Genomic DNA, 24,268 nt, shown 5'->3' with positions numbered 1-24,268 from the left:
GTACATAAGTTCAGTGATGTAGCGCATGAGGCGAAGAAAGTGAATATTGGGGAACTAGCCATACCCAAGAGATGAAGCTTCAATATATTGGGTCCATAATCCAAGGAAACGGGGAGATTGACGATGATGTTGCACATTTGTTTGGAGCGAGGTGGGTGAAATGGAGGCTCGCCTCCGAGGTTCTATGCAATATGAATATGTTACCTAAACTTAAAGGTAAGTTCTACAGAGTGGCGGTTAAACGAACATTGTTGTATGGGATAGAGTGCTGGTCAGTCAAGAATGCCCACGTTTAGAAGATGGAGGTAGCGGAGATAAGGATGCTCAGATAGATGTGTTGGCATACCTGAAGAGATATGATTAGGAACGATGAGCAAGCGAGACTGAGATGGTTCGGACATGTGAAGAGGAAATGCGAGGCTGTGCCAGTAAAGAGGTGCTAGAGGTTAGATGTAGCAGAAGTGAGGAGAGATCCTCCTTATCCCCTCTCATCCTTTTAATAAGTATTCAGTTATCATGTAGTCTCTTATGATTCGATGTGTATTACTATCTGTTGCTACTTCTATTTTGATGCCTCTCCTCTTATAATCCTGCATCATATACTTTTCTTTTGTTGTTGTATATATTTTGGAAATAACTTTGATGATATATCGGTTATATTAAGAAAAAAAGCACTTTTCACTTTTTTACCGAACACTTCCGCTGCTTATTATTAATTTTATCACTTTTATCCTAAGATGGAGCCATAATTTTTAATTTATGAGTTTCATACCATAATTTTTTTACTTACTGAGTTCTGAATAGATTATTTATATATATTAAGCAATTTCTTAAATATAAATACAAAATTTGAGTCAAAATTATTAGGTTCTGTCGAACCTGTAACTCAAATGGCAGCTCCACCCTTGCTTTTATTCAAACATGTAATTACTTATATATTAAATCAATTTCAACACTTTTAAAAATATTTTTTAGTACTTAATATTTGTCAACTATTTTAGATCAGTCAAGCCAAATACGTAAAAATAAAATGAATAAAATAAGATGGGAGAAAATATAGATAGATAAGACAAATAGATGAAGGTTGAGCCCGTGAATGAGAGACTACGTGCGTATACGTCTGATCTGTACAATTTGGTTGTGGCAAATCGTCCTGTAAAAGAATACTAGTGGGGGCGCCTACCTTACGTAAGATATGGACAACTTGTCTATAGTACTGGAGAATGATACGTTCCAAGTACAAAGACAAACAAATTAGACCACTATCGTGGGTCAGGGGCGGAGCCAGGTAGGGCAAGGAAGAGGAAAATTACACCGTCTAGGCGGTTAATTTTTTTTTTTTTTTTTATATATTTATAATAGATGTTGAATGTCTTTGTCTTATTCGTGTGTTTACTTTAATTTTCCATATTTTGAACTTCCTTAAGGAGCCGTTTGGACATGATTTAAAGCTATGGTTTGAAACCATGAGATGAAATCATGACTTAAAATTATGTTTGGACATGCAATTTGGATTTCTTAAGTTGTATTTTTTCTTATAGACGTAAAACCCCCACAAATTGTGAAAACTATCAAAATATTCTCAATTCTTATACAATCTTACCAAATGAGCAAGTCATAGTGCATAACGAAATTAATACGTTACTAGAATACCTTTCTAAAAAATACAACATCAATTGGTCCAACTTTAGTTCAATAAAAAAGAAAGTTTAACATGAATAGTAATGTAATTACTCTTTAATATAATCTTCCCACATGGTAGACATAAATAAAGGCTGGTAAATGGTAGGTGAGAGTAATTGTTAAAAATATCTACTAACTTATGGGTCTTTTTTTTACAAAATATAAACTTATGGGTCAAGTTTTATATTTATAAAATTTTGAAACCATGGTTTGAAACCCCAAATCATGCATTTTTTGGATGATTTGGGATTCATGAGATGAAATGCATGTCCAAACGCTGATTTCATCTCATGATTTCAAACCATGGTTTCAAATTGCATGTCCAAACTCCTACTTATTAGTGAAAATTTTGACTCCACCATTGAGTGAGGTGGTTGGAAATCTCTCCACGAGGTCTCGAGTTCAATCCTCGTAAGGGAGAGCTAAGGCCCCGTAAGCAGAGGCGGTCAGATTTTGAACTTTATGAGTTCTATATTTTAGCATGTCGACATCAGGTGTTAGTGATGGTGTTCCTAATTTAATTTTTGTACATATTTAGTAATCCTTTTATACAAATACAAAGCTTGGACTAAAGCTATTGGGTTACGTCAAATCCGTACGTCGGCTTCTAGCTCCGCCACTACTCGTAAGGGGTTTATCTAAATTCCTTCTGTTAAAAAACTTCAGAGTATATACAAGGTGGAGAATTTATTTTTATGTATATAAATTAAAAGATGTTAAATTCTCTTGGCTTTTACGTGTATTTACTTCTTTATATTTTGAATCCTTTCAGTGATTTTTTTTTAATTTCGCCACTGATCCTCATAAGATAGAATTCCTTGGTATGAAGGTTTTACCTCCTTAATGAGCCTACCAAGTTTTATCTCCTTAACGAGCCTACCGATTGCAAATCCTAAATAAATTGGATCAATTTTCTCGTAGAAATGTTTTACTCCCTTAATGAACCTATCTAGTGATAATCCTAAATAAGTCAGACCAATGAGTTCCAAAATCGGATGGTTAAACAAGGAGAAATTTTTGCCGGTTTTCTCTTTTTTTGGGGTAACTGTTTAACACTCTTATTATTTTTCTTGCGACTTATGAACCTTTAGCTTTTAGATCTAATTTAAATATTCCTTTAGTTTTGATCAAACTGAATATCTTATGAGAAAATGTTAGACCACAGTAGTCCAAACTTTTGTAATATTAAACGACAGTCTAGTGTTTGTCAATCACATGAGTTATATTTGCACAGCTTTTAAAAATAGGGATAAAATCTAAATGGTGGCTTAGAAATGGAACATTTGCATAAATCAGCCTTAAATAGAAAGACAAATTAAACAATCTCTTTTAGCAGTTTTAAAATAAAGTCTAAATACTTCAAAACTATTCTATAAAATTTTAGAAAAATGTAGTCAACTAAAGAACAATTCGGCTATCTAACAAGGACTAATTTAAACTCTTATGTCAATGGTTGAGAAATAGCATTAATATTACCACTTGTTTGTGATTACGCGTTCAGAATTAGTATAAATACATGTTTAAAGAGATTTGATATTCATATGATTATGTAATTTTACTGGCATTTCTCAATGAGGTTTTTTTTCTGGGGAGGGTTTTACATTTTAAATTTGCACCTTTACTGTTTGTATATTATTATGTTGACAAGCAATATCCTTCATGAGGTTTTGACATTTTTCTGCTCATATCTTTGGGGAAATAGCGAATCTTTTCCTACCACGAAAAAAGACAAACAAATATGTTAATATATTTGATTAAGCAAAGACAATAAAAGTTAAAAGTAATAAAAGTTTATGTAAAGATTTTTCATGATTTTTTACCAATAAATAAAAGCAGTACCTGTGTGGACCACATTTAGTAAAGTGGGCGAAGAATTTTTTTTAACGTAGTGGGAGAATATTTCTTAAGCATTCAATTTTCACATCTGAATTTTGCTAATTAATTTTTTCTTGATTTCCCATTCAGTAATCAGTACACATTGAGGTCTTATTAAATCTGAATTCGAATCAAAGCCTTATGTAAAAGGTAAAACACTTTCTTCTAAAGACAACCTCATACCTAAAGCTTGAACTCGAAATTTACTGATTAATGATGAAGGCATACTTATCATTCAACCACAACCCTATAAGTGATTAATGCAATCAAATTTTCATACTTCTTTCTTCTTCCATGCATGTTTGTTGCTTATTCAAAATATAGAATTATTAAGAAATAAGTTATAATGTCAACCACAGCAATCACAGTAGTAGTAGTAGTACAAGTCAATGTTGTTGCATAGAGTTTGGACATGATTTGATATAGAATCAGTGATTTGAAATCACAATGATTTGAAGTTGAAGTTTTATTCGGACATGTAATTTGGATTTCTTTAGTTGTATTTTTTCTCATAGAAATAAAAACTCCACAAGTTGTGAAAACCATCAAAACTTTTCTAATTCTCACACAATTTTATCAAATGAGCAAATTATAATTCATAATAAAATTAATACGCTACTAGAAGACTTTTCTAAATAAATAGAATATCAATTGATCAAACTTTAGTTCAATAAAAAAAAAATTGAACATAGTTGTAGTGTAACTACTCTTTAATATAATCCTTCTACATGATTGGTAAGAGTAAAATTTGTTATAAAAATACTATCAACTTACAGATCTTTTAATATTTGATATAAATAGTTGGTAAACATGGTTGGTGAATATATCTACCAACTTATGAATATTTTTTCACAAAATATAAACTTATGGGTCAAGTTTTACAGTTAAAATATTTGGAATCTCAAATCATGTCTTTTTAGATTATTTGGGATTTGAAATCATGATATGAAGTTGAAATTGAAATTTTATACAAATTACATAAACAAAACGATGATTTGAAATGTCCAAACGCCTACTAAATATTTTTTTCCAATTTTGAATTCTGAATGAGTTAATTAAAGAATATACGAAGTTTTATGCCTATTTTTGTCTAGAAAACTTGGTAGTTTTGCAAAACTACTGCAAAAGTGACCTTTCATGACTCTTTAAACATTAGTATTGTTTACAACACCAACCATGTTGACAAATACTACCTCATTTTTCATGTTGGATCTTAATTTTAAAGCACTTAGGAGCCGTGTAATTTTATTAATATTAAGATGTTTGAATATTAAAATGTAATTTCTAGATTTGAAAATTGAATAATTAAGGTTGTTTGATTTTTAATATATGAATGTGCACAATTTCTAGATATTATGCTTTTATTGTTCTAAAATATTTCAAAGTGGCGTCTTCTTATGCTTTTATTCTTCATTTGGTAATTGAGAGCCTTACTTTCTCATGACATATGGACCACCTATAAATCATTAACTGAAAAAAGAAAGCATTGTATTGGTCTATGTTTTAAGGGCTATGACTCATGAGGTCTTGTGCCAACCTAACCAAATTTTTATAGGTAATTGTCTTTGAATATGCATACACCTAGAAAGCAATGCCTACTTTAAATATGATAGGATATAGTTGTAGGATCCCAACAATAATTAGGATATAGTTATAGGATCCCAACAATAATTGTGATATTTGATCAGCTTGCACGCACTTCAATTGTTTCATCAAATACCTGCTAAGCTACCTATTGATCATCGCATAATACTTGTAGACACTATTTTATGTTTAGATCAAAACAACAAAATGAAGAGCATGCCTATACTTTAAAGCTTGGGTTTTGGTTTGTGTCAATTGAGCTAGAAACGGATCGTATTTGAAAACACATCTTGAGAACATCCTAAAAGGTTCACGATGTCATTATGAGTACACAAACTCAAGAGAAGGGCAATGATTCATTCTTAAAACCAACGTTCTTAAGAATGACCATATGCTCATAGGCGGATCTAAAGGGTCGATTACGACTTCACATGAATCTACTAGTTTTTACCAAGACCCTTTATATATTAAAAAATTCACTAAATATCGATAAATATTCAACTGTGAACTCAATTATAATTATAGTATTAACCCGAGATCATTGTAGAAATGAAATTTCAAATCCTATATTCCACCTCTGCCTGCACTATTTCAACTCTACGTGCAAACATGCGGGCCAAAGGATGGCTAAATATGAAATTTGCACAAAGTGGTACAAACATTAGGCAGACATCCCCTTCTTTGCCTTCCAATGCTTGCCATAAAAAACCAAACTAGAGGCAGCTGGCAAATAAATCTTTACTAGGGAGCTATTTTACGTATATAAGCCCACAATTATTTTTTATAACTATATATTAAATCTTGAACACTCTCGGCGAAATTCCTGAAATCGCTACTAAATCACATGCCTATAGTTTAAAGCATAGGTGCTTCAGATCAACTGGGCAAAAATGGATAGTAATTGTATAGCAATATCTTGAACAACCTTAAAAATCGGAGGAGGACAATGATTCATTCTTGAAATCAAAATACCGTGCATTATTTCAACCCTACTTGCAAACATGCAGGCCAAAGCACGGCTAAATATGAAATTTGCACAAAGTGGCAATTTGATAGGCAGACATCCCGGCATTGTCTCCCCATGCTTGCCAAAAACAAAACTGTAGAGGCAGCTGGAAAATAAATCTTTACGACGGAGCTATCATTCCCCTTATTGAAAAATTATACTCTACATATACAAAATAATTGTGTATCGATCAACAATTATTTTTTATAAATATATATTATCTTGAACACTCTCAGCGAAGTTCCTAGAGTGGCCACTGAATCACATTCCGATAGGTTTAAAGCATAGGTGTTTTTGGATCAATTGAGCAAAAACCGATCGTAACTGTACATTAACATCTCGAACACTCAACGAAATTTCTTGTTTTGCCACTGACACATGCCTGTACTTTAAAGCATGAGGTACTATTTTGTATCAATTGAGCAAAAACATGTCATACTTGTATAGTGATATTTTGAAAACATATCTTAAAGACGTCCTAAAGCGCTTCTGATATAATCATCACGAGTTACTAACTCGGAGAAGGGCAATGATATTCATTCTTAAAATCTGAATGACCATGTACTATTTCAACCCTAGTTGCAAACATGCAGGTCAAAGCATGTCTAAAATATGAAATTTGCACAAAGTGGCAATTTGACAAACATTAGGCAGACATCCCCAGCATTGTCTCCCCATGCTTGCCAAAAACAAACTGTAGAGGCAGCTGGCAAATAAATCTTTACTAGGGAACTATCATTCCTATTGTCTGGCACTTTTTTATTTTTGTTGAAACAATGAGTAGAGTCTTTGTTCAAATTTTGATGATAACTAAGTAGATTGCATCAGATCCTTCACAACATTGAATAAAAGGGATACAAAGCTCATGTACAGCTGTGTTGCATATACTGCACCTTTTCTCATTTACTAAACACTGTTGGAGGCAAAAACTTTATCAAAGAAATTTTTAAAAATGATCTCATTGTGTCGAGGGGGTTTTAGCAATTTTTTTTTATATATAAACATTAAAAATAAAATAAAAAATTGGCACTTATACATAGAAAGAAATTTCGACAAAGGGATTCAGTTGAATCTCCTTAGATAAACGTGGCTCCGCTACAACCCTCTGTCATGTATTTATACGTGGATTACTCAATCATGACTAGTTAAATATTGTCGTTTCATTAAATTACTTATTATAAACTAATGTGATTTGGTATAAATAATACCAAATTAAAGGAATATAAGTCGATCAAGAAGGCGTTAAATCAATGGTTAGTTAGGTCGTTGGAATAGTTACGAAGATTTGACTCGCAACATATATATGCACATCTATTACTTTTCTTTTAGTAATAATAAAGCCCTTCATTATTATTATTATGAGCTAACACAAAAGAATAAAAAAATTGGATTCAAAAAGTTTGCTCACAAGGAAAAAGACGAGGGTGGTGAGCAGGTGAGGTGATGATAAGACAAAAGAAATCTTCACTGGATACTTTTTGATACCCTTTGCCTACTTGTTCTGGAATTTTAAAGTAAATACTGATGGAAATCTTACGAAAAATACTTCATCATGAACACGTGTAGGGACTTTTCTTTTACACGAACACTTGTAGGACTTCCCTTCATCACGAACAATTGTAGAAAATTTTTCGTAGCTTGAGGCATGCCAATGACACTGTCCTTAAAGATATTTCACCCGGTATGGGTGTATCCACAGGATTCAACAAGCTCTTGTAGTACAAAACTAGGAGCCAGAATCTAACAAAGATTTATCTCATAAAAACCCAACAATACATAATGAGAAGAAGTACTTTTTTTCACACCTCCAAGATGAACCGATAATGTATGATATATATCAACTTAGAGCTTCTAATATCTGCCATACAAATATTTAAGAATAATAAAGACCATAAAAGACCATAAAAGCAGTTTGTCAAATGACCATATTTAATTTATAAACCATTTGGCAACGGACAAATGTTTTCCATTATGAAATGCTACCATTAAGGCTAATGAAGTATAATTAAGTCTTTTGTATTAAAGCCAATAAAAACATTAGAAATAGTCCTTTTATTTTTGAGATATTAGATAAAAATATTATTTTTCTAACAATCCCCCATATATCTCAAAAATAATAGAAGAAATAAAATAAGAAATTTTGTTGGGTTTTCACATCTGAGTACAATGCATCGAATCTGGTGTCCCGTAGACTATGAACCAGACCTAGATAAAATAAGATTAAACTTACAGAATAATTAGTGAAGTTTAGAACTTCTATGAACCAAAAATTCTTTTGTAAGTCTAGGGTCTATTCTATCACATTATACTCGCACAGTCTTTGTCGTTATCGCGGTTTTGCGCTAAGAGGTCATGCGCGTGTCTTGGTATTCATGAGTGCTCTAGAAATCCGTCACAATTTTATAGGAGCGGCACCACTCCACACTCATATAGGTCCACCCATCAAGTGTATTCTGCAGAGCAATACACCACCTATAAAGGATATGGTAATGGATTAAGAGTTTATAGCTCAACCTCATTTTACCTTGCAGATTTGCACTATATTCACACACCATAGGAAGAGACATAGTTTAATAGTGCACTTTTGATCAACTAATGACTTGTTATTACCCATATGAATCTAATTCATGGGATCTCCAATCACATAGGTTGAGTTACCATCATTGTTAATCTTCTCAAATGACAAAAGTCTCATTCCCCTCGATGTTTCTTTTAGTCTTGTGAATTGGCCAAATTCACCTCAGACTTCACACAATTATAAAAATTATCACATCTCACAATAGCGCTATTAAGAAATTATTTTCTCACACAACTAATGTTGTTTGGCAACCACAATATATACATGTTGATTTTATCCCAATAGGAATACTTACAAAGAGGTCTCTTCACCACTTAGCCTCATCACCAATCAACTCCAAAATAATAAATTCCATTTAATTGATTTTCATGTTATGGCATCCCACCAAGAATAAACACATAACCACATGTAAATTTTGAGATCCACTTAGCATCATATTATCTCTGCATCATATTATCTCTCTAGTACAACAACCATTTACAATAATTAATTCCAATAGTGTCAACAATAGAGAGTAAAGATCATCATCCAAAGATTTCTTTGAAATCATCATTTCCAAAATCTGTGATGCAACACTGTATCAACATGCAATTAAAAATCTTAAAACCTATTTTTCTTTTCTTAGCATCGTTTAGCATAATCTTAGCAAGACACCCCACACTTTCAAATATTTCAATCTAAATATAGTATATATAGATGAAGAATACAAATAATTGCAGGCTAATTTTATAGCTTATAACACTGCCTCTGATTGCCAGTAACGGCAATATAGCAATTGACTTTAATGATTTTAATGGATCAAATGATTAACATTTTGTAACTGTTATATGAAAGTCATTAAGGCTATTAGAAAAATCATATCAACACAAAAGCCTTCAAAGACCTTGTCAGTAATAGTATCAGGTACATATTTTTCACCTCTTTGAATTCAAAGATACATCATTCAAATGATCGGTTATATAAGAAACATAATCAAACATATGATTAATATAGCAAAGATCCATTAATATAATATTTAAAATAATAACTTTGGAGGTTTTTTTTTTTCCACATAAGAAAACCTTAAAACTCGTATTTTCAACTAACATGCTCAAATCTAAATAAATCATATGATCAGTCAAGTACACAAAATATTAAAATTTTCATCTTGAAATTTATTAGAGACAGATACATCATGGTTACAATACTCATTGATTATAAAAACATTGTTTTTGGTTAACACAAGATTTATTAGATTCAAATGAAACTTTCACCCCCACTTTTCCTAATAATCTCACAAAAATCAAATTAGTTCAACTATTAAGAAGATGCACCACCTTAGTTACTGCTAATTTTTTTTTTTTTTTTTTTAATATTGTAAGAAGAACTTTTTCATTTCAAGAACTTAATTAGTTCTAGAATCACCAACATAAATAAATCATTCTTCTTCTTCCACTTGGGTGTAGAACACAAAATTATGTTAGCACAAATATGCTCACATTAGCCACAAGATTTTGGTCTAACACAAAATCTCTCACATTAGCCACAAGATTCGCTTGAGAAATGACCACAATAATTTATATCATCCGCTTAGTCAATTTTATTTTACTTAGCAGGATTATCATTTCTCCGAATCTTCTTCTACATTGAGGAATATATTGGCTTAATTTGCCACACACAAAATAATTATTATTTCCATTAAAGATTGGTCTCAAATAAATTGCTCATAGTTATATGAAGAAAGACCAAGCATTATTCAACATTCACCCAAATGACCAAGAGCTATGCAAATATATATATTTGTTTTTATCATAAGGTTCTTCAACCAAAAATACAATATATCATAATATAATTTGTTACCACAAAGATCTCACATTTGTAAGGTCTAAAATATAATACACACGTAGTTACTTTTAACTTCCTCAACCATATAGGTAACCATTATTTTTCATATGTCACTGTATGTCAAAATTGAGTAATAAAAAATTACTTAAATACATGTACCCTAAATACACATCAAGTGGTATAAGCAAAAACTAATTCATGCCAGTAAAGACAAAATAATGTTAACATACATATGTAAAACTTTTTATATATAGACAGTAACATATATCAAGAAGTTTGAGCACATACCTTTATTCTTGATATTATGTTATACAAAAACATAAGCAGTAGTAGAAATGTTATACCGTTCGTAATTGGTATCCTTCATAAGAACAAAGTCTGAAATATCCTTAAGATTGTTGGAAATCTTACGAAAAATACTTCATCACGAACACGTGTAGGGACTTTTCTTTTACACGAACACTTGTAGAGACTTCCCTTCATCACGAACAATTGTAGAGAATTCTTCGTAGCTTGAGGCATGGCAATGACACTGTCCTTAGGGATATTTCACCCGGTATGAGTGTATCCCCCAGGATTCAACAAGCTCTTCTAGTACAAAACTAGGAGCCAGAATCTAACAAAGATTTATCTCATAAAAACCCAACAATACATAATGAGAAGAAGTACTTTTTTTCACACCTCCAAGATGAACCGATAATGTATGATATATATCAACTTAGAGCTTCTAATATCTGCCATACAAATATTTAAGAATAATAAAGACCATAAAAGCAATTTGTCAAATGACCATATTTAATTTATAAACCGTTTGGCAAAGGACAAATGTTTTCCATTATGAAATGCTACCATTAAGGCTAATAAAGTATAATTAAGTCTTTTGTATTAAAGCCAATAAAAACATTAGAAATAATCCTTTTATTTTTGAGATATTAGATAAAAATATAATTTTCTAACAAATACATTTATATTAAATCTTTAAATTGTGACTGTAAATATATTTCATATATATCCAAAAGATGGTAGATTCCCAGCTTCAGCAATAAGTTTTTTTTCTTCTTCTTAAAAAGAAGCAATAAACTCAATTGTTATTCGAATCGTAAATGAATACATCATGAATCAAAGATGGGGATGCGCAATCCACTCCATAGCATCAGACATAAAACCTGTAGCCTGGGCTAACATATTGGCACACTGATTCGCTGACCGTTTTTCAAAAGACAAGGATATAGATGTAAAGTCATACATGAGTGCTTTACAATCTTGCACAATAATATCAAAACAAGAATTGCCGCTCTCAGTTTTTTCCAATGCTTGCTTCGCCAAAAGACAATCCATCTCAACAACAATCGGGGATGTGCAGTAGTAGTTCTTCAACCAGCTCAAAGCTTCACGGACTGACAGGATTTCAGCCATTAGCGCATCATATGAAGCTTTAAGTGGTGAGCTAAATCCTCTGACAAAATTTCCACGAGTATCATAGATCAACATACCGGCCCCTGCCTTTCCAGAGATAATATCACACGAAGCATCAATGTTGCATTTTAGAATACTCGGATCAGGACAAAACCATTTAACAATAAAATCAGGTTCAAACACAGAGTAAATATTAATACTAATAGGTGCCGCAGTCCACTCTTGTCAGAAGCGACTGGTTCGATGTATGACAGTGTCTGGCCATGTATTTTTACCATTCCAGATCAGGTTGTTACGAGCATTCCATATCTCCCAAAGGAGCATGATAGCCTCATGAAGTTGATCACGCGTCACAGTACTAGTGTCTTAAACAAGTCCATTAACGAGTTTTCCGTCGGCCGCCAGCCCAAAGAAGACTTAAGCTAAACCTGATTTGCTGTATTACACTTTACTAGACAATGAAAGATTGTTTCGGCTTCCTGAAGGCGTGCAGGACAAACATTCTGCTAAAGGACCTTTCGAGCAAGTACGTTATCACCTATTGGTAATACTCCTTTCAATGCACGCCAAGCAAAATTTAAGACCTTTGGTGACATTTTGGCTTCCATATTTTCTTCAAAATATCGCCATCTGAACTAGAGATATTATTTTCTTGTAGCACCAAATACCTACTCTTAACAGTATATCTTCCTTGTCTATCTAGCCTCTACATCCAACGATCATCCCAGGTGATTGGTTTTGATACAATTTATCTCAGCTATAGTAAAGAGGGTTACATTTTCTTGTATCATTATCTATCAAGTCCGCAACAAAAAGATTCATGAACCCATCATCTGGAGCACTTTGAATAAACATAGATTGGCCGGTTGGTAGCCATGGGTCATAGTAAATCTGTGTATCAAGCCCAATTTCAATTCTCTTTGCACATCCCTTCTGAAGATGATATTTTGGCGCACAGAGAGACCACCAAATAAAGCTAGGATTTGACCCCTCACCCGCATTAAGAAAGTCTGAGTTGCAATAGTATTTAGCCCCGAGAACGCGACCTATAAGAGAAGATGGCCGTGTCAAAATCATCCAACCTGTTTTGGCTAGAAATGCCATTTGTATGTTGAAGACTCTGAAATTCCATACCACCTTCAACAATAAGTTATAACACCATAGTGTAAGAATTTTTATATCACAAAGTCATTTTATTTGTCGTATTAGATAAATTGTTTTATTTGAAATTACAATATTCTAAAAAGGCATACCTATAATTATCCTTCTAGTAATTTAATAGATTGAATTGTAAATTTTCTTACATTAACAACATATAAAAGCTTTAATCACACATGTCACTGTCAGACTTATCATGTCAATTCCTACTATACCATGGGACCTTTCCAAAACAATTTGAAATGATATAACTCGGTATTCTTTAATTTAATTAACGGAAAGGGGCTAAATATACCTCAGTACTATCAACAATAGTTTAAATATACTGTTACACTTTCAGTATAAAATACTCTTCGGGTTATACCTTTGGCCCAACTATATCTCTTAGTATACTTTGACACAAATTTGCCTTTAATTTTATCTGAGGGATATATGTAGCAAGCTCAAAATAAAATGACCCACCCCAATTTTAAATACCCGATTCCTTTAGAACCCACCCGTTTAACCAATCCCCGACCCATTCCAAGCACTTTAAGTTTTTTCTTTTCTTTTCGTCTTTTTCCTGGGTAGCTAAAAACTTAAAAAGAAAAAACAAGGGATTTATACCTATGTTTTCCATATAAAGATTCAAAAAGAATTTCGTAAATGAAATTCTCTACTAAGATAAATTTGTGTATGGAGAGGTACTATTGAAACACCCCTGAAAAAAAAAAGGGTGCTATCAGCGAACTTCCAATATCAATATATGCCTCCCATGAATCAAATAAACAGAGAGAAGTTTATTTGGGATTATGAAAGCACTAAATTATTGCCTAGCAATAACCTGAATTTAAATTTAATATTGGCTAAAGTATTCTTTGTTAAGAATATTAGAGAATTTCCTAGTACGTGTTAAGAATATCTGTATTGATAATATCTGAACTTCTTGTAAAAGCATCTTAAACATTTCAAAATCGAGCAAATTGACTATTTCATAAAACATTTATTCAAGGTCGATAATAATGTTAGCAAATTGATTATATTTTGATGTTTTTTTTTCAATTAAAAAATGGTAGTAGTAATATCTGAGCACTAATTGGACAAAGTACAAAGTTAAGATATCAGATAATTGTAAAACAATATACTTCTTTCCAAAAGTGAAGGAAATCACAATTTTTCATTTGGTTAAAAACATTTCTTTTTAACAAGCAAAAAAAAAAAAAAGACTTTTCGTTAAACATTTTCCAGAAATATATTTTCTTTTTTCCTTAAATAAGTGCACATATGATCAAATTTCATAGGTTGCTCCTTTATTGTCATAGTCCTTAATGTTGTCATTCCCTTTTGTGAGTCTGATTTATTAAAATCAGTAAATTTGTAAGTGGCCAAAAAAGCTCATTTATGAGTTATGACTCATACACGCTTAAGGCAAATTGTGTGAAACTCTTTTTATTTCACAAACTAAATTAGTTTCACTAACCAGGACAAGAAAAAAATTAGACTACCAGAATAACAAATCTGTTTGCATAAAACAATTATAACTAGTGAAAAAATATTAAATTAATGAAACAGAAGCTTTAGAAGTAATTGGGATCAGACTGACGTGCAATATTTTGTTCAGCAGAGCACATATGACTGAGCCTATGATATAATCGATATATATTCTCATCATTTCCCAACTACAACAGTTTTTGAAAAACAATATTCATATAGCATGAAAAAAAAAATTATATAGCATGAAAAAAATGAAAAGGGGTGTAACGGAATGGATAAAAAACTTCTACCAGCACAAATCTAAATTAGTTAAGGCAGTAAATCTCGTAAATCAAATGATATTAGAAAATAAAAATTATTTCACCATGTGGAATAGATATTACCCTTTATATCGTTTGGGCTTTTGTGTGCTAGACCAAACAAGAGTCTGGACCTTATTGTATTTGAAATTATCTAAAAGATTAGATGCATCTAAAGCTCTTTTATACTAAGTATACACTAAGCTATTGAGATTGCATCATTGCCATGTACTAATAACAAAAGCTTGGAGTTCACTTCACAAAATTCTAGTTGTGTTTTTTGTTGAAAGAACTATCCTTTCTGTTTAAATTTATGTGACATTTTTCGCTTTTCACTGAATATAAAATCTTTAAACTTTTTGAAATAAAATTTGTATAATCTAGTGTTGCCTATAATTTCTTATAATGTGTGTAGACAAATAAAACATCCATAAACATTAATAGAATCTGCAGCACAACATAGCACATTCAATGATGATGATGATAACACACAAGAATATATTAGAGGCTCCAAATAAGAAACATTAATAGACAAAGTTGAACTAGGGTGTGTTTTACTAGGAAGGGAAATTATTTTTTTAGAGAAGGTTTTTCAAAATATTTTGACCAACCAAACGTAGGAAAATCGAAAAATACTACTCATATTTTTAGATGAAGTGGGATCAGACTGACGTGCAAAATTTATTCAGCAAAGCACAGATAAACTGAGCCTCTGATATAATCGATATATTCTCATCATTTCCCAACTACAAAATAAAACCCTCAGTTTCCAAAAACTAAAATATACGTGTATATATATATGCACTTTTTTTCCAAGAAGCATTTCATCTTTATACAAATTTAAATTAACCTGGACAGTGAATTCCAACTATCTAAAAATAATAAAGTAAAATAAAAGAAATACAATTCACCTTGTGGAAAAAATAAGGACGTATGAACTTAATTTTTTTTAGAACTTTATGGAGAGAAAGAGCTATTGAGGTTGCTGGGGTTGCAAAGTTGCAGCTTTATTTATGATAAAAATTTGTAACCCTAAACCTAGCTGTAAAATTGGTGGGTATTGGGCCGGTGGATATAAATAGGCCCATTGTTTCGTTTGGGCTTTTGTGTACTAGACCAAATAAGAGTCATTTTTTTTGCGTGGATTTCCTTCAAAAGGGGCTGGTCTTTAATTTTCGTCCTTCACCTAATACCCTGAGGTTCTGGGTTCAAACTCTGGCTCAGTAAAAAAAAAAAAAAGTTAATAAGATAGAGTTTCGTAGCAAAATTAGGCCTGTTTGGGCAAACGTTAGTCCTTAATGCAGAGGTTTGCCTTAACTTCTGTCCAAAATTAGGCCTTAAGGCAAACCTCTGCTTAAAGTCTAACTTTTGCCCCAATAGGCCTAATTTTACTACGAAACTCTACCTTTCGATTTTTTTTTTGACTGAGCAGGGATTCAAACCTGGAACCTCGGGTATTAGGCGAAGGAAAAAAATTAAAAATTAGCAATTTGAGGGACCAAAATTAAAGATCACCCCCTAATAAGGACCCAAATTAAGAGTCTGGACCTCATTGTTTTTTGCGTATTAGCCACAAGGATTGATATGTATCTTTCTAAACTCTTTTTTAATAATGCATCATTGGCTAATAACCAAAGGTTGGAGTTCACTAAATTTTAGTTGTGTCTTTTGTTGAAAGAAACAGTGTGTTTAAGGAAAAGATGAACAGAAGTTACCTGTAAGGTTGGACATGATGGGATTACTACAACAAGAACAACTATATATGTCTCAATTGTGAGCAAGTCGGGATCGACTATAGGAATTTTCATTCTTATCTCATTTAAACTTTGTCTTAGTCACTGATGTAATGTGTGCACAGATGAGCACGTCCGTACGTATTCTATATTATGAGTATTTCATTGTAAATTGACTCGTTTTATATTGATTGTCAACCTAATGCGACCCTCCTCTTTTACCCGAGCTTGAGATGGAAAGTATCAGCAAGCTCACACAAGCGAAATTTGGGATGTGATGGTATTAGAGCAAAAAATATTGCCAAATAACCACTCAAAGATAGTCTTCCTGGTGAAGGAGAGACATTTTTGAAAATCTTAAAGTAGATATCAAGTTTCAATATTGAAATGATTTAAGGGGATTTCCTTGACTTTGTCTGTGTCAAAAAACAATTAGAAATACCTCGACTTTTTAAGAGCAGGTCCGCGTCAAACTAAATAGCAATGATGCGAAGCACCTCTTCATAAACTATTTCAAAAATCCAAGGACTCAAGCGTATATGAATATGTAAAATACATGATTTTTAATTGTAAAATCGAATTCTTGAATCTTTGATACTAGCCTCCATCGGCAGAAATTCAGATGAATGCTGGAATTTTTTTAACATACATAGTTCTGACTCATAATATTTGGAGACAGCTTGTGTTGAATTATCATAAGCTACACCCTTTGACTAGTACTACCTTCCAAGATGAAGATGCAAATTCAAGCATTTCAAAAAACAAATTTAACTTTTGATAATAATCTGCACCTATGGAAAAAATGACTTGCCATATCTTGTATCACCTATTTAATTTCTATGCCAAATTGAGAAATCAGAATCCCCTCAATAATAATTCGTAGCAAGAAAGAATATGGAGGCTCAATCTTTATTCAGATAGTACTTTATGGACATTTGCAAATGGTAGGCAATCTCCTTTTGTATTTTTTTATTAGAACAGTTTCATATGGTATTGTTTAACATCTCAACTGATAAAGCATGGATTATCCCAGCTAGTTACTAAAATCTACTACATGAAAACACATTAAGAGAATAGAAAAAAAACTTGGAACTTTTATTCTTTATAAAGAGTACCAAAAGCGTTCCACATTTACACTTACGTATGTTGCTCGTTCAATAATGTCGACTGGTGCATATCGGATCAAAGTAATGCATTATTAGAGGATCCGACATGGGTGCACCAGCACCAACATTTTTTATGGGTTCGAGCAATATTGCTCTCTACTACATGACCTATAAATGCTTTTGAAGCTTTCCAACTGATTTCACACTAGGAGAAAAAGGCTTGGAGAGACGACTCCAACAGTTTCGAAGATATTTCGAGAAAAAAGTTTTAGCGTGGTGTATCATATATATACTGTAGTTTATCTGAAGTATCTCAATAATGTCATCGACCTTTTTGAGGAAAAAAAAGGAAATTAGACTTTCCATCTGTCGTTTCGAAGAAATAAGTGGCTCACAAGAAATGGAAAAAGCATACTAGTGTATTATATTTGATCTCTAAGTCCGTACATTACAATCCTACACATCTAAATAACATAATCAGACCAATCAGACAAATGCGAAGTATGGTCCATAGTCAAACTAGGAATTTTATCAAGTTCGATTGGATTTTCTTTCCCACAAATCAACCTAGCTGGATTTCCCACAGCAGTAGTCCTAGCAGGCACTTCCATTAACACAACAGAATCAGCACCAATCTTAGCACCATCTTCAATTCTAACATTTCCAAGAACACAAGTCCCAGCACCTATCAACACACTTTGCCAGTGCCACCCAATGTCACATTATGCAAAATTGACACTGTTATCAATCACTGCTGTCTCTCCAATGACAACTTCAGCTTGCTCATAGTGCAGGTCCTACTTGTATATCGTATTTGGCAAAATAAACATTGGACAAGTTGGAGAACTTACCTTCTTGGGACTCCACGGATCAAGATTTGCTTTTATTATATGGTCAATACTACTAGATCACATGGATATAGAAAAAACGGAACCAACTGGCTTCACACTGGAAGGACAAGATTTGGAGCGACTCCCACTACTAAAAAAAGGGGCGAAAACCGATCACAGTCAATCGTTTTTTGGGGAAAACCAACCGAAAATCGTTGGTCTGTTTAGAGCCGGTTGGTACAAAAAGCCGACCAACCTCTGACCGACCAAAAATAGATTTCCATCTCTTGTGTTGAAGAAATAAGTGTTTCACGAGAAATGGAAAAAACATACGATTGTATTATATTTGATCTCTAAGTCCGTACACAACCATCCTATGTCTAAATTACATAGTCAGACCACTCATATATATGTGAAGTATGGTCCATTGTCTCAAAGAAATAAATGGCTCACGAGAAATGAAAAAAACAAACTACTGTATTATATTTGATCTCTAAGTCCGTAAGCAACTATCCTACACATCTAGATTACATAATCAGACCACTCAGACATATGTGAAATATGATCCATAGTCAAACTAGGAATTTTATCAAGTTTCATTGGATTTTCTTTCCCACCAATCAACCTAGCTGGATTTCCCACAGCAGTAGTTCTTGCAGGCACTTCCATTAACACCACAGAACCAGCACCAATCTTAGCACCATCTTCAATTCTCACATTTCCAAGAACACAAGTTCCAGCACCAATCAACACACCATCACCAATCTTTGGATGCCTATCACCACACACTTTACCAGTACCACCTAATGTCACATTATGCAAAATTGACACATTTTCACCAATAACAGCAGTCTCACCAATAACAACACCAGTAGCATGATCAAGTAAAATCCCACCACCAATTTTAGCACCAGGATGAATATCAACAGCAAAAACTTCACAAACTCTATTTTGTATGACTAAAGCTAGAATCTTTCTATTTTTAGACCATAACCTATGTGCTATCCTATGTGCTTGACATGCTAAAAACCCTTTAAAATTCAAGAAACAATGTACATAACTAATACAAGCTGGATCCCTTTCTTTAACAGCTCTTAAATCAGCTACAACATTAAAAATCAATTCTTTATCCTCTGTGAGCACCCCTATGAAAAGATCATATAGACTCTCATTAGGTAAACTTGAATTACTCAATTTCATTGAAAGATGGTAAGCCAAAGCACTTTCCATACAATCTTGTTCCAAGATTGAATTTTTATAGTAATTTCCCAAAATGGGTTCTTGCTCAATGTCTAATCTAGCCTCATTTTGCATTTTTAGCCACAAATCAAGAACACCTCCCTTTTCATCCTTTTTGGTGATTTTTGGCTCTTTTTGTGAAATGGGTATTTGAGAAATAGGGTCAGGGAAATTGGGTTGGCAGTATTTGGTGTAGTTATAAACATGATCATCAATTTGGGGTTTGTTTGGATTAGGAGTTTTGGTTCTTGAAGAGTGTAAACAAGCTTTAATGGTGAAAGTGGAGAGTTTCATTAGAGGGCTATTATTGTAAGGAGTGGTTATTATTGCATTTTTGTGAAGGAGTGGTGATCCAAGGAAATTAGTGGACATGGAAGCAAAGTGTATGGAAGAAAATATGTAGCGGCTAGGAAGAAGAGAGTGAGAGAGAAAGCAATGGATATGGTAAAGAAGGCTATGAAGGAATAAACTTAAATATAATGTAATTGGCTAATGATTATTTTGGTAAGACAATAATTATATAGCGGGATGAATGAGATCTCTCTCCTACTAAATTTTTGAGATCGAATATGAGAAATTAAAGAGCTTTTCATTAGCAAAACTTTTCACTTAAATGGACGAGAAAAGGACCAAAATCATCCATAATGTTTGGGTTTGGATTAAAATCATACATATTCTTTCACATGGTGCACTAATAATACATTATGTTTGCATAAGTGGTGCACTTTTAGTCACAATCCCAAATAAATTTAACGGAAAAGAACAAAAATGCCCCTGAACTTTTAGAAAAGGTATAAAAATACCCTTTATTCATCTATTTTGCTAAAACTACCTCTCAATTCAACTTTTTGGCTCATTTATTCCCCTTGATTAACGGACAACACTAATTTTTTTATTTTTTTTTAAAATTAAATTGCACATGATATTTTATTACTGAAAAATTGATTTATTCTTTTAAAAAGAAATCTGAAAAATTGTTATTTGTAGAATAAGGAAAAATAATTTTTCAACATCCATTTCTTTAAAAAAACAAATGTAGTAAGCCTTATATATATAAAACAAAATTGGATTTTCATTAAAACATGTGGAATTTTTTTAAGTTTGGAAAAAAAAAATTAACGGGTGGAAACCCCATTTTTTTTTTTTTAGAAAATTCAATTTTTAAATCTGAAAAACTAATTGTTTTTTTAAGTAAAATGTGCAAAACTAATACTCCATAATTTTCTTCTAGATTTAAAAAAAGATAGTTTTCTGGTTTTTTTTTTTAAACACAGTTTTTCCATAAAAAATTTAATTTTTTCAGATTTTTATAAAAATCCAATTTTTCACATTTTGAAAAGAAAAAAAATTAGTGTTGTCCGTTAGTCAAGGTTTTACTCGTTAAAAAAAAGTTTTCCAAATTTAAAAAAATTCCAAGGTTTCAGATTTCTTTTTAAAAGAATAAATCAATTTTTCAGTAATAAAATGTCATGTGCAATTTAATTTTTTTTAAAAAAAAAAAATTAGTGTTGTCCGTTAGTCAAGGGGAATAAATGAGCCAAAAAGGTGAATTGAGGGGTAGTTTTAGCAAAATAGATGAATAAAGGGTATTTTTATACCTTTTCTAAAAGTTTAGGGGCATTTTTGTTCTTTTCCGTTAAATTTATTTGGGATTGTGACTAAAAGTGCACCACTTATGCAAACATAATGTACTATTAGTGCACCATGTGAAAGAATATGTATGATTTTGATTCAAACCCAAACATTATGGATGATTTTGGTCCTTTTCTCAACACCGTACACGACATATCAAAATTAGCTGAAACACTTAATAAAATTTTGTAATGATTTTTCTGTAAGACTATTGTGGTGCGGTGTGATGAAATCTCTCCATCTTTAACTAGTGATTTTGAATTTAAAAAAAAAATGAAGGAATTCTTGATAAAAAGCTCCTCGCTTTAATGGGTCGTGTCCAAATTAGTCGGAACAGTAATCAGTGATACTAAGTGATTATAGAAAGTAGGTAAATTGAAAGAAATGAAAAGGAAAGTAAATCACTTGATTAGAAATGTGGTAAGTGATTATAGAAAGTAGGTAAATTGAAAGAAATGAAAAGGAAAGTAAATCACTTGATTAGAAATGTGGGATCGCATATTATTATGAAGAATATTGAATGCTCAATTCAAAAATAAATATAACACCAATGAGGGTTGGGGTGAAATGATAAGCATTCATTAGTTCTTTAGTAGATAATTAGAATGTGAGTTAGGATCATTTCCTCTTAATATAGAATTTTTCTACGCGAATTAAAATTTAATCAAGTCTTAATATAAATATCAAATATCAAGTGAGGAAAAAAAAACTACAAAAATCACTTGCTTTTTGTTGCCGGAGATGAAAGTGACTTTGATAGTTTGATTTGTCAATTCAGACTATATGGGTTGGTCCAGGCCTCACCTATGTCTATTTCCACGATGACTAATGTAATAACACTAGATATTTCAATTCAGATTTTCTTTTGTCCTGTTTTTATTTATGTGATAATTTAAGGGCTCCATGTAACAATAACGAATTTAACAATTCAAAGTGGGGTTATCAAAAACTATTTCCCAAGATACTTTATGTTTTCCAATAAAAAAAAGAACTTTAAAAATTCAAAAGTAACTACTTGGCGTTACTTTTATTAATATTTGCTGATTTATTGAGACCGATCTTTTTAATATCACATGATGAATGTGGACCACAAGACCTTGGAATCTAGCATAAAAAATGAACACTTTCTATGGAGCCATGGAGGAGAAGAAATGGCTTAATTTTATCATGTGCATATTTATTGTTAGCAAATTATTTCGTATCTACCCCTACAATAAATGAAGCTATGGAGTAAATAAGTTGACTTCCTGTTTCTACGTACTTCGAGAGAAGGAAAAAAAGATTTAAATTTATCAACCGACTTTTGATGTAACTTAAAATTACCCTCAAGTTGGAGTTCCACTAGAGGTCAAGAAAACAATAGACTTTCTTTTGAAGGTAATATTATACCAAAAATCTAACAAAATGTAAAATTACTCAATTTCGAATAATACATAAGCAAATTTGAGCATTTTTTTCCAATTTTAACTCCAACATGGTACCAAAAGTGATTACGACATATTTGAATTTGAGTCTCAGTGTCTCACTTTTATCCGTCAATAAAGTTAATAGAAATGTAAAAAAAATCAAACAAACGAATGTAGAGATACAAAGTATAAATACCTTTCAGCTTCTTTAAGGGCCACTTTTGGGGATTTTGGCATTTCACACTTGGAATCTTTAACTAGCCGGTCGAATTTACTGTATATTTCTCTAGCCGATATACACAGATTACACATTATATATATATATATATATATAGAATGAGCGACTATATAGATTAATTATTCTCCGCAACTTCATATTACACTTTTGTTTACACCATCTTTTGGACTCTCTTTAGTTTAAAAATATCAAATCCCTTTTTTCTTTTAGGGTTCCCACCTGATATTAGGTACCTTTCTTCAAGACCGAATAATTCATATTCGCGTCGCGTAATTCTACTTTTAAACTAAAATGCTGCAACTCCATTCCCAGGGCTTAGCTTACCACCCCACGTGGTAAAAGAATAGCAAGTCCTATGCTCCTATGCATATACTTTTCTTAGCACTTGGTTCTTCCTCCGATGAGTAAGAAAGAAACTTGGTTCAACTCCAAAACCATGTTGAGTTTGAGTCATCTGACAACAATCAAGTAGAGCACCATTCTTTTTTAAAACAAACAACGGTGGTGTCCGACTAGCTTACGTGCACCTTGACTATTTCACCATATCAACACTGACTACCGACTACCAAATATCCTTATAATAATTCGGGAACTCACCAAACAGACAACAATAAAACTGATTAAATAATGGTCAAGGAAGTCTCTTGGAATGCACAAGACCAAAAGCATAATGGTAGATGGGCCAAACGAAGTAATGCAGGTTTCCAAACCAAAATCAGTAACCCCTATTCAGAGCCCGTTTGGATGGGCTTATAAGTTGGTCAAACCAGCTTATAAGTCATTTTAAACTTATTTGAGTGTTTGACAAAAATAAAAAATAGCTTAAATTAAATTAAAAAGTGATTAAAATAAGCTAAAACCAAGAAGTTGCTCAACCCAATTTTTTTTTTTTTTTGGCTTAAAAGCCATTTTAGTTTGACCAACAACTTTATCCTTTATATTTTCTGTTAATTCCAATATTACCCTTACTTCTAAAAATCCTTTAAGCACTTTTATCCAAACACGTAATTGTTTGTTTATAAAACAACATTCGGCACTTAAAAAGTACTTGAAACACTTATGCTTAAAAGCCACTTTTTTTCAGCTAATCCAAATGGGCTCTCAGCCTTTTTCCTACTTATAGGTAAGTACTCAACATCAACAGACATCAGAATTATCAAACAATAAGAGATATCATCGAAAGGAAAA

The 24,268-nt window shown here is 32.2% G+C and overlaps 2 protein-coding genes and 3 non-coding genes across 5 annotated transcripts; 1 reads left to right on the top strand and 4 right to left on the bottom strand.

Moving 5' to 3' along the window:
* Nucleotides 1–13,793: 13,793 nt before the first annotated feature.
* On the bottom strand, nucleotides 13,794–13,914 carry LOC132619428 (small nucleolar RNA snoR83). Its single transcript, XR_009574717.1, has one exon. It is a non-coding gene; the product is annotated as a small nucleolar RNA snoR83 (small nucleolar RNA).
* A 775-nt stretch (nucleotides 13,915–14,689) lies between these two features.
* LOC132619362 (small nucleolar RNA Z122) lies at nucleotides 14,690–14,783 on the bottom strand. The gene has a single exon (XR_009574703.1). It is a non-coding gene; the product is annotated as a small nucleolar RNA Z122 (small nucleolar RNA).
* Nucleotides 14,784–15,551: 768 nt separating this feature from the next.
* Nucleotides 15,552–15,643, bottom strand: LOC132619358 (small nucleolar RNA Z122). The gene has a single exon (XR_009574702.1). It is a non-coding gene; the product is annotated as a small nucleolar RNA Z122 (small nucleolar RNA).
* A 2,146-nt stretch (nucleotides 15,644–17,789) lies between these two features.
* LOC132626907 (putative ATP synthase protein YMF19) lies at nucleotides 17,790–19,142 on the top strand. Its single transcript, XM_060341941.1, is given in 4 exon segments — nucleotides 17,790–17,816; nucleotides 17,945–18,106; nucleotides 18,842–18,901; nucleotides 18,903–19,142. Coding segments are annotated over 4 exon segments (402 nt in total). The 3' UTR covers nucleotides 19,056–19,142.
* Nucleotides 18,885–20,278, bottom strand: LOC132627979 (serine acetyltransferase 1, chloroplastic-like). Its single transcript, XM_060343637.1, has one exon. It carries the CDS (start codon nucleotides 20,174–20,176, stop codon nucleotides 19,088–19,090), a length of 1,089 nt encoding a protein of 362 aa, XP_060199620.1. The 5' UTR covers nucleotides 20,177–20,278; the 3' UTR covers nucleotides 18,885–19,087.
* Between the last annotated feature and the right edge of the window lie 3,990 nt (nucleotides 20,279–24,268).

Source organism: Lycium barbarum, chromosome 1 (genome assembly GCF_019175385.1).
Source record: "Lycium barbarum isolate Lr01 chromosome 1, ASM1917538v2, whole genome shotgun sequence".
Lineage (NCBI taxonomy): Eukaryota > Viridiplantae > Streptophyta > Magnoliopsida > Solanales > Solanaceae > Lycium > Lycium barbarum.
Note: the sequence above shows the minus strand (reverse complement) of the source record. Positions and strands in the feature narration are given on the sequence as shown.

Coding starts and splice junctions, on each gene's coding strand:
- LOC132627979 (XM_060343637.1), bottom strand. CDS start 20,176: ATGTCCACTAATTTCCTTGGATCACCACTCCTTCACAAAAATGCAATA.